This window comes from Cucurbita moschata, unplaced genomic scaffold, assembly GCF_002738365.1.
Source record: "Cucurbita moschata cultivar Rifu unplaced genomic scaffold, Cmos_1.0 Cmo_Scf00013, whole genome shotgun sequence".
NCBI classification, from domain to species: domain Eukaryota; kingdom Viridiplantae; phylum Streptophyta; class Magnoliopsida; order Cucurbitales; family Cucurbitaceae; genus Cucurbita; species Cucurbita moschata.
Genome location: NW_019268529.1, coordinates 130,223 through 142,791, shown reverse-complemented (window position 1 = coordinate 142,791; position 12,569 = coordinate 130,223). Strand labels below are relative to the sequence as shown.

The 12,569-nt window shown below is 37.4% G+C and overlaps 2 protein-coding genes across 2 annotated transcripts; one reads left to right on the top strand and one right to left on the bottom strand.

The window, feature by feature from the left end:
• Positions 1–2,239: 2,239 nt before the first annotated feature.
• On the top strand, positions 2,240–6,903 carry LOC111451553 (subtilisin-like protease SBT3.18). The gene is made up of 10 exons (XM_023092030.1): positions 2,240–2,308; positions 2,393–2,484; positions 2,563–2,660; positions 2,774–2,950; positions 3,057–3,733; positions 3,815–3,885; positions 4,627–4,875; positions 4,958–5,072; positions 5,824–6,052; positions 6,136–6,903. Exons 1-10 carry the CDS (start codon positions 2,240–2,242, stop codon positions 6,702–6,704), a joined length of 2,346 nt encoding a protein of 781 aa, XP_022947798.1. The 3' UTR covers positions 6,705–6,903.
• Positions 6,904–7,039: 136 nt separating this feature from the next.
• Positions 7,040–10,819, bottom strand: LOC111451776. Its single transcript, XM_023092320.1, has 8 exons — positions 10,620–10,819; positions 9,835–10,089; positions 9,572–9,648; positions 9,299–9,433; positions 8,666–8,720; positions 8,443–8,530; positions 7,579–7,677; positions 7,040–7,465 (listed from the first exon to the last, which is right to left on the bottom strand). Exons 1-8 carry the CDS (start codon positions 10,679–10,681, stop codon positions 7,331–7,333), a joined length of 906 nt encoding a protein of 301 aa, XP_022948088.1. The 5' UTR covers positions 10,682–10,819; the 3' UTR covers positions 7,040–7,330.
• Between the last annotated feature and the right edge of the window lie 1,750 nt (positions 10,820–12,569).

Below are 12,569 nucleotides of genomic sequence, written 5' to 3'. Positions count from 1 at the left end.
AACCCTAGACACGTTTTAAAACCATAAGGAGAACGAAGCACTCCTTATAAGGGTGTAGAATCCTAGACGAAACGAGGGGAATGGTGGAACCCTAGAAGCGCTTTAAAATCGTGAGAGATGAACGAGGAGATCAAAACATTCCTTATAAGGGTGTGGAACCCTAGACACGTTTTAAAACCATAAGGAGAACGAAGCACTCCTTATAAGGGTGTGGAATTCTAGACGAAACGAGGGGAATGGTGGAACCCTAGAAGCGCTTTAAAACCGTGAGAGATGAACGAGGAGATCAAAACATTCCTTATAAAGGCGTTGAACCCTCTACTCCGTAAACATGTATTAAAATCTTGAGGTGTAACACATTAAATTGAATTTATTCTAAAAAAATTTAGAGATCAAATAGAGAGAAACGTAAATGCTCGTTGAAAATGAATATAAGTAAAACCCTATATCGAGTTAGGGCTTACAAAATCTTAAATCAAACTTCACCGCAGGTGAAAGCAAAGAAGGAAGTAAAGAGACCTATAGGCTCTCTATAAAGATATCCAAATTGAAGGGGAAGAAGAAATATATTAATCTCATGATGTTGAGCTTCACTAGACAATGTTGAGTGCCGTCGTCCCCTTCTCATCATTGCTCATTATATGCTTCCCATTACGCAAAGCAATCATACTCCTTTTCATTTTCACTTTCAACCTTACTTCAAACCAATCGTATCCGTAGAAACGTATTTTTTTCGTGAAATCTCGTACTTTCAAATTTACTCGGTGTAATGGTTATGTAATAGAGAATGATATTTAACATGGGTGATCGATGATGTTACAATCCAAGTTGGATGGCCTTTATCTAAAGAAAACGGGACACGCTACCGACCCTTAGCGCTATTTAATTAGTTCAAAATTATGAGTATTCGACTGCTTTTGTAATGGTTATTCGTTGATGCATACCTCGACTAGCATTTAGTCCATATAACTTAAATTAGTTGGTGCATACCTCCGACTAGCATTTAGATCTTGAAACTTAAATGGGTATGTGGATACAGAAAATAAAACTATGGAAGCAAGCTTTGAGATCCCACGTTAGCGTGAAAACCTTATAAGGATGTGAAAATCTCTCCCTAACAGATATGTTTTAAAACTATGAGGCTAACAGTGATACGTAACGGACCAAAGCGAATAATATCTGCCAGCGGTGTGCCATCGAGAACACTGGACCCTAAAGGGGGTAGATGATGAGATCCCACATTGGTTAGAGAAGAAACGAAACATTCTTGTTATAACGGTGTGGAAACCTCTCCCTAACAGATGCATTTTAAAATCGTGAGGCTGACAACGATACGCAACGAGCCAAAACGGACAATATTTACTAGCGGTAGGCTTGGGTTGTGACACAAACTCATTTATTGGGTAGGTAGAGACATACAAGGCTACAACAAAACCCATCCCTAATAGTCGCGTTTTAAAACCGTGAGGCTGAGATAGATTGTGAGATTTCACATCGGTTGAAGAGGGGAACGAAACATTCTTTATTATAAGGGTGGGGAAACCTCTCCTAAACATACGCGTTTTAAAACCGTGAGGCTGACGACAATACGTAACGACCCAAAACGGACAATATCTACCAGCGGTGGGCTTGGGCTACTACGCAAACTCATTCATTGTGTAGGTAGAGACATACAAGGCTACAACACAGCACAGCATTCTATATTATAAGAATATGAAAATCTTTCCCTAACAGTCGCGTTTTAAAACCGTAAGGTTAAGGTGGAATGTGAAATCTCGCATCAGTTGAAGAGGGAAACGAAACCTTCTTTATTACAAGGGTATGGAAACTTCTCTTTAACAGACGCGTTTTAAAACCGTAAAATTGACAACGATACATAACGGGCTAAAACAGACAGTAACTACAAGCTCATCTCGAGCATACGAGGGCTACAACACAGCCAAATGGGGGTTGGAAATGGAGTTGACTGATGAAATATGGTGTTGTGGTGGTAGCTACCTAGCTTTAAACCCAAAATACCATAATTGAAAAATGCAGTCCTGTCAGTGTTGGTGCTGCTACCTTAGCTTAGCCATAGCCTTAGCCATAGCCACATGAAGTTAATACCCAAAGAGCCTTACAACACAAGCACCACCACGCCCAAGCCAACCCCAACGCCATCCTTGGCTTCAATTATTTAAACCCCAACCATCCATTCATCACCTTGTTCAAACAAACCACATAGCCACACACAATCATAATGTTCCCTAATTATTTTTGCCTCTTCCTTTCTCTCTTTGTTCTTCACTTAACATCAATCTCTTCACATGTATAACACTCAATATCCTCCACTTAATCTGATTTTCTCCCCCTTCACTAAGCTTATATTCATATTTTTACGTGTTTAATGTAGGTGTATATAGTGTATTTAGGGCACACCCGTCTCGAGGATGCAACTTTGACCTCCGAATCCCATCTTCGTTTGCTCTCTAAAGTATTTTCAAGGTCGATTATATATATGTATGCATGTGTGATTCTTATTAACGTTAGAAGTGTATAATAAACAAAATGATATCCGTGCAGTGAAGAAGATGGTAAACGAGCCATGTTGTATAGTTACAAGCATAGCTTTTCTGGGTTCTCCGCGAAGCTTAATGCAAGCCAAGCAATGACGTTATCGAGTAATTAATTGATCGAACTTGGTTAAGAATTCGATGAAATTTAACTTAATATGAAATGGGTATTAGTTTATGAGTTTGATATTGAAAGGAATGCATGCAACATTGCCATGCAGAGATGGAAGGAGTGATATCCATATTCAAGAGTAAAACTATGGAGCTCCACACAACAAGAAGTTGGGACTTCTTGGGGCTTCCCATTCCTTCGTATAGCGGTCGTAGGACGTTTGATACACCACGTTCGCGTAAGCTGGCTGATGGCGACGACGTTGTTGTTGGCATCTTTGATTCAGGTCTTTGGATTAATTTGCATTATATTCGTTAATCATATGTTTCGTGTCTGAGTAAGTTAAATTACAATTTTATTCTCTATGATATATGATCAAATTTGATTGTTAGGCATATGGCCTGAATCGGAAAGTTTCGAGGATGATCGGTGGATGTCCCCGGTTCCATGCAGCTGGAAGGGCAAATGCGTGAAAGCGTATAGATTCAACCCTTCATTAGCTTGCAATCGCAAGCTAATTGGCGCTCGTTACTATCTCAAAGGTTTCGAAGCCGAATACGGAGGACTCAACACAAGCGGGAACCCTGAGTTTGAATCGCCTCGAGACTTTTTGGGGCACGGGACTCATACAGCTTCAACGGCCGTGGGTGGCATTGTAGAGGATGTGAGCTTCACAGGGTCATCGTTAGGCAAAGGCATCGCTCGAGGAGGAGCGCCACGGGCTAGGTTGGCTGTGTACAAGGTGTGCTGGGGAAAGGACTACGAAGGGAAGTGCACGGATGCAGACGTGATGGCTGCGTTTGACGACGCTTTGTGCGACGGAGTCGACGTTATCTCGGCGTCGTTCGGAGGGTCGCCGCCGTTGGCTCCATTTTTTGAGTCTAGTAGTGCGATTGGGTCGTTCCATGGCATGCAGAAGGGAGTGAGTGTTGTGTTCTCAGCTGGTAACGATGGACCTTATCGTTCACTCGTTCAAAATGTGTTCCCGTGGAGCATTTGTGTTGCTGCTTCAACTATGGATCGAACCTTTCCCACTCAAATACTCATTCAAAACCGGATCTCTATTATGGTTGCCTCTCTCTCTCTCAAACAAAATATTATTATGACCTTATTTATCTTTGGTTGATTATGTTCAAATTCTCTTCATCAGGGTGAGAGCTTGATCACTACAAACATAATTAATGCAAAACTAGCGAATGCGATCAACTATTTTATAGACGGGTGAGTTCGGATATCATTAGAGAAGCTCACGTCATTTTAAATTGAATCTCCTGTCGACGCCTCTTGTTTCAATCTCCATCCTCACGGAATTCTCCATTTATTTAATGGACTGAAGCCCATCTTCACACAATTTTCTATTGATTTCAGTGAGATGGGGCCCATGTTCACGAAATTCTCCATTTATTCGAGTGGGGTGAAGCCATTTTCATTAAATTTTTCATTTATTTTAGTGGGGTCGGGACGAGGATTCTCGGGCTGAATTTTTAGGGATCAAATTCATGGCCACTTTTTTTCCTATCCTTTATATACTTTGTATAAAAATATTAGTAAATAATTTTTATTTCTAGAATAAATTTTATAATATATTTTTTATTTAACATAAATTTTTGAAAATTAAAGTTTCAATATTGAAACAGTCTTACTCATTTAATATATACATACATATACATATGCAAGTATATATACATATGCAAGTATATATACATATGCATGTATATATACATATACATATACAAAATAGGAGCAGAGAATATAATTACCGTCTCTAGCCCCGTTTACCTAACACGAGAGACATCTCTTGCTGCCCTCTCTCCATTCTTAGTCTAAAGAGAGATTATGCATTCATTTCAGGGTGAGATTTGTCGGGTTTAGACATATATAACTTATCATCGAAACATCCCCTCTTTAATAATAATACAATAGTTTGTTTTGATATGTTGTTTGGTTGGGTGTAAAATTCAGAGTTTGCGAGCGGCGAAGTATAAGGAAAGGTAGGAAATCGGGGGCAGGGAAAGTGGTGGTTTGTTTCTCCACGGTAGGCCCAGTTTCGATGGGGGATGCACAACAAGCGCTGAACGCCATCAATGCCTCGGCTTTGATATTTGGTGCCCCGCCCACGCTGCAGCTCCCTGACCTTGATCTCCTCCCCACCGTTCGAATTGACATTACCCACGCCACTCAAATTAGAAACTTTCTTGCTGAACTGCCCAGGTCTCCTTTACTTCTTCTTTCTCTTTCTTTCACTTATTTACCATCCATTCTCATTCTTATTGTACTCGTGTTTGTTTCCAAGGCTGCCAGTAGTACAGATCAGGGCTGCAAGAAGCGTGATTGGGAAGTCGGTGGCTCCGAGTGTGGCATACTTCTCGTCTAGAGGACCAAGCTCACTTTCGCCTGACATTCTTAAGGTACAAAATTTGATCTAGTTGCACAAATTTTATAGACAATTGCGCAAATGGCAATTTGACACAAGTTTAAGAAAGTGCAAATATGACAGTAGTCTATAAAGAAGCACGAGATCTAATGAATCTTGATTGATATTTATATGTTTGATATATCGTATCAATATGATTAAAAATGGTATATCAATGATATGAGTGTTTCTTTCTTTCTTACTTTTAAGTGGTTGTTATATGATTATTTGGTCTATCGTTGATATGTCATATATTAATAAATTAAAAATAATAAGTCGGTGATAACTTGGTATCAATAACAAAAAAGTTAATAGCAAATAACAATGAGTTACTAATAACCATGCACCTCTATTGTCCGGAGGCTAACATATGTTGTCCTTTCTGGGATTTTCCTTTCAAAGTTTTAAAAACGCATCTACTAGAGGGAGGTGTTTCCACACCCTTATAAATATTGTCCTCTTTGGACTTTCCCTTTTGAGCTTCCCCTCAAGGCTTTAAAACGCGTTTACTAGGGAGAGGTTTCCACACCCTTGTAAAAAATGTCTGTTCCTCTCTTCAACCGAGGTAAAATCTCACATCTATCATTAATAGACAGAAATAGTCTATCAACGATAAACATGAAAATTCTTTGTCAAGTGATCTATCGATAATAGAAATTCGATAATAGAAAACTAACACCGACAAACGTATTAACGGTGTATGATGGTCATTTTCAACACTAACGAGGGTATTATGTATGGTGCAGCCAGACATAAGTGCCCCAGGAGTGAACATATTGGCGGCATGGCCTCCAGAAACTGCTCCAACAGTGCGGCCAACAGCGACAGAAGGAGAAAGCCAAAGGCAAGTCAAATGGAATTTCCAATCAGGGACTTCAATGTCATGCCCTCACATCTCTGGAGTCGTTGCCCTCATCAAATCTCTGCATCCAAGCTGGTCTCCTGCAGCCATTAGATCTGCCCTCATCACCACAGGTTAACCATTCCCGTCCTTTTCATTTTAGTCTCTGAACTTTCAAACAACCAGTTTATTAACTAACTCGTGGCTCATAATTCAGCCACCAAGAGAGACTCCACTCGCAACACCATCCTAGCAGGTGGATCCACGAAACCATCCGATCCATTCGACATTGGAGGTGGCCAAGTGAACCCATTGAAGGCAGTAAATCCAGGACTAGTGTACGACATGACAGCCAATGATTACATTATTTTTCTCTGCAATATTGGGTACACAGAGCAGCAAATCAGGATGATTGTGAACCCTTCTTCACAAACACTTGTTTGTTGTCCACCATTTCTATCCACCTCCATTGCCAATCTCAATTATCCTTCCATTACACTTGCAAATCTCAAATCCACAACCACAATCAAAAGGACTGTTCGTAATGTAGCAGCAAACAAAAATGCCATCTACTTTCTTAAGCTGAATCCTCCCAATGGAGTGCAAGTATTGGTATGGCCTAGGATTCTTCTTTTCTCTTGGTTTAGGCAGCACGTTTCCTACTACATCACCATAACCCCACTCAAGAAAGCTCGTGGGAGGTATGATTTTGGGGAGATTGAATGGTCAGATGGGTTCCATAGGGTCACAAGTCCTCTGGTTGTTCGTGTTAGCAGCGCTAGCTAGTGTGCGACCGAATCACTGTTCCTTAACACAGCCAGTCTCCTCTACATAACAATGTTTATTTTATACGTCCTCTGTAATAATTGCAACTACCTTAAGTTGTTTGATAACTATGAAGTTGGGAAAGGCTATCCTTCCAGTGTAATAGCCATGTATCAATATCAAGAATAAAAGGGAAGCAGGACAAATATTTATGGGTTTGTTTGGAATTAAGTTTTTCATTGTTTTGGAGGGCCTGGGTGGATTTCTGTTGCTAATTGCTCCTTTTTTGCATCAAAAATCTAACAAATTCCTTATCAGGGAGTCGACCTTAACCCTGAGGTAAAGATTACAATACATGTTCTAAGTCCAGATTTTCATTTGATAAAATTAAAACTTAGGAGGTAAAGTTGATACACTTAACCGAAGTCTTTTGTAGGAACTATCTCCCTAGAAGAATTACACATCTACAACTCCGTAGTACTCCATTTCCATGGAAGGGAAGTGCCCTCTAATTCCTTATCCATCCAGCCAACAGCATCTTAACGACTCACCACTTTCAGAGTCACTTCTTGCTTCTCTAGAGCACGAGTTGAGTCAAAATTTTTGATATCCTTACGAAGGTCCTGAGCCACCCCAAGAGTTTAGAGTCATGTACTGACTACTTCCTTCACACGAGCATGAGTAGAATCAGTTTCTTGGATGTCCTTCACAAAGGTCCTAAGGCACCCGTTAATAATTCGAGGTGCTGCTCCGTCGCAGAATCGTTTTGCAAGATCGACGGCCTTCATCAATCGCCAGGAAAATTTTAAAAGAACGGGATTGATGCAGACATCTATTAACAGATACAAGAGAGGATAACTGTGACCTTGTAGTAAGAAGCTTTAGATGTATTTACCTCGTTAATCACAATCTGATGCCTTGTTCCAACCACCGTTATTTCAGACATAGCCAGGTGAAGAATACAAAGTTCCAGAATCCGTCCTGCTGGCTTGTCCTGAAATATATGAAGGCATGAGATGTATAATCTACGTCAGCATTATAAATTTTGAAGTTTTAAAAATCCGCAATTTAATTCAAGAAGTGCAAGTCCAAGTGCATGATCTTGGCTTACTCATGCAACACCAATGTCTGGATCATAAGAACATAAAGGCTGTTGTCAAGAACCCGCAAGATATAATATTCTGGAATGGTGATCCAATACATTTTGAAACCATTAACCATTTGCCGAGTCCTAAGACATTTACCACTAAGCTCAAATCGTTGACCATCAAAGCTCAGGGTTTCCAACACTCACGTGAGAGATTCAACAATACCCATCATTGAAATATGTTGCAGTTAGATTTGTGGTTCCACCCTTTCCATCATCATATAACAGATTTTCAAATTTCTATAAGTCGTGCAAAAAGCATGCATATGCTATGACTAAGAGGCAAAGATCAATATGGGAGGAATTTTGTGTATATAATATATAAATATATGTTCGTGAGTGTTCTTGCACACACCTTGATTATTCTCACAAGACAGCTATCTCATCCTACTACGTTTGGTTACCAAATAACTCATGAGATATTAAATTTAAATTTTAGGTAGGTAGCTACCATGACTTTGAACTCATTCCCTCTCAAGTCTTATTATTTATATGGTCCTTATTGACCAAAAGTATTATAGCTCCACAGCAAATGGTTCAACTTATAGTAGTCCCAACTAGAAGAGAAGAGAAAAATCAGAAAACAAAAGTAGCATAAAGCTCTTTACGAACCTTCCAAGTTGAAGGAATGACTTTATCAATTTTAAGCACGTGACTGTCCCATCTATCCACAACTGCAACCAAAAGTTTTCGTGTAAACCTGAAAAACCATGAAGATGACGACTGACCTTATATCACCCAATAAATAATAACATTGATAAAATACATGAAATTCATACTAAATTTTCATCAGATCATCCTCTGCCAAAAGCAGAGAAATAAAAACCACATTTACCGTAAGATCAGTTTGCTGTAGACAACCTTTGGAGGGGCCGCAAGGATTTCTGCCTCTGAGATACAGTCAAGCAGGAAACAGAACTTAGCTATCACTAAAAGCAATGAAATGGGACTTTTGAGGTTCGACAAGACTGTATTTACAACTATAATGAAAACATATAGAAGGAGAAGCTATAGACAGTAGTTTGTTAGTAATTACAATATGTCACAACAATTTATGTGGTGCATAAAGAGATAAACGTTGGCAGATCGATATACAAATAGAAATAAAACTTTCGCTTGCATATTTCTTGAAGAGTTCAAGCAATGTGTTATTGATTTTAGAACCAAATCTAGGTTAGTCTCCAAGAGTTAGCGTTCAAGATGTTTGTCAAAAAGTTTTTGTTCTCTACTGCTTGTTTACAAACTCCATCTAAAAGAAAACGAGACCAACAGATCTCACGAGTCATGATATCACTTTGAATTGAAGATGGATTTTCCCCTCAAATTCTTTTCGTACATGGTATGAAGAAAAGGCATCTCTAATTGAAAGCGGAGAAGCATATAATACTGCCCAATTGTGCTTTTAGAACAAAGTAATGAGTGAAATAAGGACAAATAATATACATACAAAAGCCACAAAACTATTTACCGATTGCAGAATCCTTTTCATCCTTACGTAGAAGCTCATCTGCTTCTTCAGCTGTTTCCACAGTAACTGGCGGCCCACCAAAGCTCATATGGTTGTATTCCATCAATGATGTCTTGTCAAATTCATATCCCGGTTCTGAATTGTATGAATGGATAAAGTAAGAAGTTGGTGTCATTTTTTAGTTAAAGACGTGACTTCTATTTCTCCAAAACAATAAAAAAGCATCAAATTGTATATGGAGCAGCAGAGCACCACATCTCGACCAAAGATTACCTAGACGAGCATTCAACCGCTTCTCAAAGAGTCGAACGGGATCAGAGCCTTCTAAACAAGATGCATAAATAATTGACCTGTGATTGAATGATCTAGCAGGATTAGAATTGATTACACGTCTTCAAATTAAACAAATTCTTAGAGCATATTCCTAGTGACTAGACCAACTTTCTGCATAGGCAGACAGAAGGGATATCCATAAATAAATAAATAAATAAATATATATAGGAAATAATAAGTGAGAAGGAAGTTGTGGATCTTACAAAGCAAGCTCTCTAGCAGCTCTGGGGCTACAAAATCTCCCACTCTTGTCAATCTTTGGTATTGGTTCAATGGAAGAAACTAAAACAGAACTGCTCTCTTTACCCACAGAATTTTTGGAGAAAGAAGTAGAAGCGCGAAGCGAGGCTTGAGGACAGAGGTGTGGCACGGATTCTTTTACATAGGGAACAATTGCACTAGTGGGGAATGGGAAACGGCATATTCCAGAAACGGGGGAGGAGAAATGAAAATTAGGCCTGAAGCACAGAGACAGAGAAAGAACAAAAATTAAGCATACCAAGTTAAGTCTAGTTTGTCGGAAATATGAAGAAATCATGGAGCATAGATCTTTACTTTTGAAAAATTTAAGAAGCCCAGATCATACACTTTTCTTAGATCCATTTTACTTTCTTTAGGAAAACTAAACAAAACAACAAGAATACAATTCTTTGGCATCATAATTCACTCTTACCTAATGTCTAGTTCGTCAAAAGAGCATAAATTATCCATTAAATTTATCATAACCTATCATCAAACATATTAGCTTCACTTCTGGTTCCAATAGTGAATTCTAACATAGTCCATACATTGCATATAACCGCCATCGGTTCTAACCTAATTTTAGACTACAAAAGAAAAATTCAACGATGGCGTTTGAACTTTAAAGCAAATGTTCCGCTTACAAGCATACAGAGCAAGTAATCAGTATGAAATGAAGAATCAAAGCACAAGCTATCCTCTTCATTTCAGAATTCAAATGGTTCGTGACCAAAGGCAAAGGATATACCTGGTAGCAATAACATTATCCAGTCTTGTGGGCAAAACCACGATTGATACAAGTTCCACCATGCTGGCCGTAGGAGAATTTCAAACCATATGGCTGATCAAATTCCGGTTGACCTCTGCTGAACGTGGAGGGTTTAAGCCGGGAACGAGGGGTTAGAAAGAAGGTGGAGAAGATGAAACAGAGAGTTGGAGGGAAAAAGATAAGGGGAGGCCGGTCGGGTGAAGATAAGGCGGGTCGGGTGAAGTTTTTTAAAAATAATTTTATATTAAATTACCCGCCACGTCGCTATTATAAGGACATTTTAGTCATTTTCTTAGATAATAAATAAATATATATATATATATATATATATATATAATTTGAGGCAGATTCATATAATTTAAAAATTAAAAGAAAAATAAAGGAGCAATTTTAATTTATTTTATTTTCATTATATTTATTCCTTTAATAACATCGTCATCTACAAATTTCATAATTAACAACGAGCATTTGGAATCTAGCTCACGGACTAACTCTTTTATGAAACGAGCTTCTTCTCGGAAGCTAATTCTGACATGGAATTCATTAGAGACAGCATCAAATTATAAACGCTCTTGAAAATTTGAGCTTTGACGACATTGCCTCTTTTTTGTGGCAGACTTGAATTTCGCATAATTTTTGGAGAAAATGAATAAGAAGCAAAGGAATGTGCAATAAGATTGGCTTCGAGGAATGTATTTATAGGAAAAAAAAGAGAGATAAAATGATTAAAAGTTCTTAATTATGTCTTAATTTTACGAGCTTTAATACATATCTATATTTTTTTTTAAGTTTTAAAAATAAAACGTGACGAAAAATATTCTGTAAGATTATTTTAATGAATGAAAATTAAATTAAAATTTAATTAGTTAAAAATATTTTAATAGGTACACTCATTTTATTTTTATTTTTGAACCTTTTATTTTTAATTATCTTAAATAAAACCTCCGTTCTAATAGGAGACTTGATTATTGAGTTGAAATATGAATACGTGGGCGGCAAGGACGGTGTTCTTTTGACTTCAATCAATAAATTTAATTTTAAGGAAAGACTGGTACGTTATCCTAAGTCAAACTTAGTTTTAAACTCGTACATACGAAAATTATTTTTACTGTAAAAATAAAGAATGACTTTCCTAATATATCAATATAATGATATAAAATGCATAATAATAATAATAACTATGGCTCTCTACAATGGTATGATATTGTCCACTTTGAGCATAAGCTTTCATGGCTTTACTTCGGGTTTCAACAAAAGGTTTCATACCAATGAAGTTAGTATTCCTCACTTATAAACCCATGATCATTCCCTAAATTAGCCGAAGTGGGACTTTGATCATCCAACACCTCCCCTCGAACAAAGTGAGCTTCCCCTTAATCGAGGCTCGACTCATTTGGAGTTGTTTCTTAATTTATTTTTATTATAAATAATATATTTAAAAATAGTATAAAATATATGAATAGTTATTTTTGTGTAATATTATAAATAATATGAAATATTGAGTTTTTTTTTTTAATCATAAAAAATTATATTTGCTTTTCTCAACAAAAATAAAATGATAAATTAATAGAGAGATTCGAGCGTAATACGCAAGGTATCTTAATATGTTTTGTTCGTTTTGGGTCAATCCAAGATTTTGTCTAATGAACTCGAAATTTAAATCGAATTTATTTGGTTTTAGAAAATTAACTCAACTCAACTCTTATAATTTGGATTGGCTTGGTTAGAGTTTTTAATTGTTGGGTTCAATGTACAACTCTTATTAAAATTGACTTGGGAGTCAGAGTTAATTAAATTTATTTTAATAGTTTTATTTGATTTTTTAAAATAAATTATTTAGTAAAAAAATTTCACATACTTAGTTTTAACTGGACAAGTAGTTGAAGTTAGAAACGAGTAAATATGAAGTTAGAAAATAATAATTGACTT

What these genes read in the sequence shown, in the direction of transcription:
- LOC111451553 (XM_023092030.1), top strand. Translation starts at nt 2,240, where the DNA reads ATGTTCCCTAATTATTTTTGCCTCTTCCTTTCTCTCTTTGTTCTTCAC. An exon ending in ATCAACTATTTTATAGACGG is followed by an intron (nt 3,886 to 4,626) that starts GTGAGTTCGGAT and finishes TGTAAAATTCAG; the next exon opens with AGTTTGCGAGCGGCGAAGTA. An exon ending in TTTCGCCTGACATTCTTAAG is followed by an intron (nt 5,073 to 5,823) that starts GTACAAAATTTG and finishes TGTATGGTGCAG; the next exon opens with CCAGACATAAGTGCCCCAGG.
- LOC111451776 (XM_023092320.1), bottom strand. Translation starts at nt 10,681, where the DNA reads ATGGTGGAACTTGTATCAATCGTGGTTTTGCCCACAAGACTGGATAAT. An exon ending in GCGGTTGAATGCTCGTCTAG is followed by an intron (nt 9,434 to 9,571) that starts GTAATCTTTGGT and finishes CATACAATTCAG; the next exon opens with AACCGGGATATGAATTTGAC. An exon ending in TCATTCCTTCAACTTGGAAG is followed by an intron (nt 7,678 to 8,442) that starts GTTCGTAAAGAG and finishes CATATATTTCAG; the next exon opens with GACAAGCCAGCAGGACGGAT.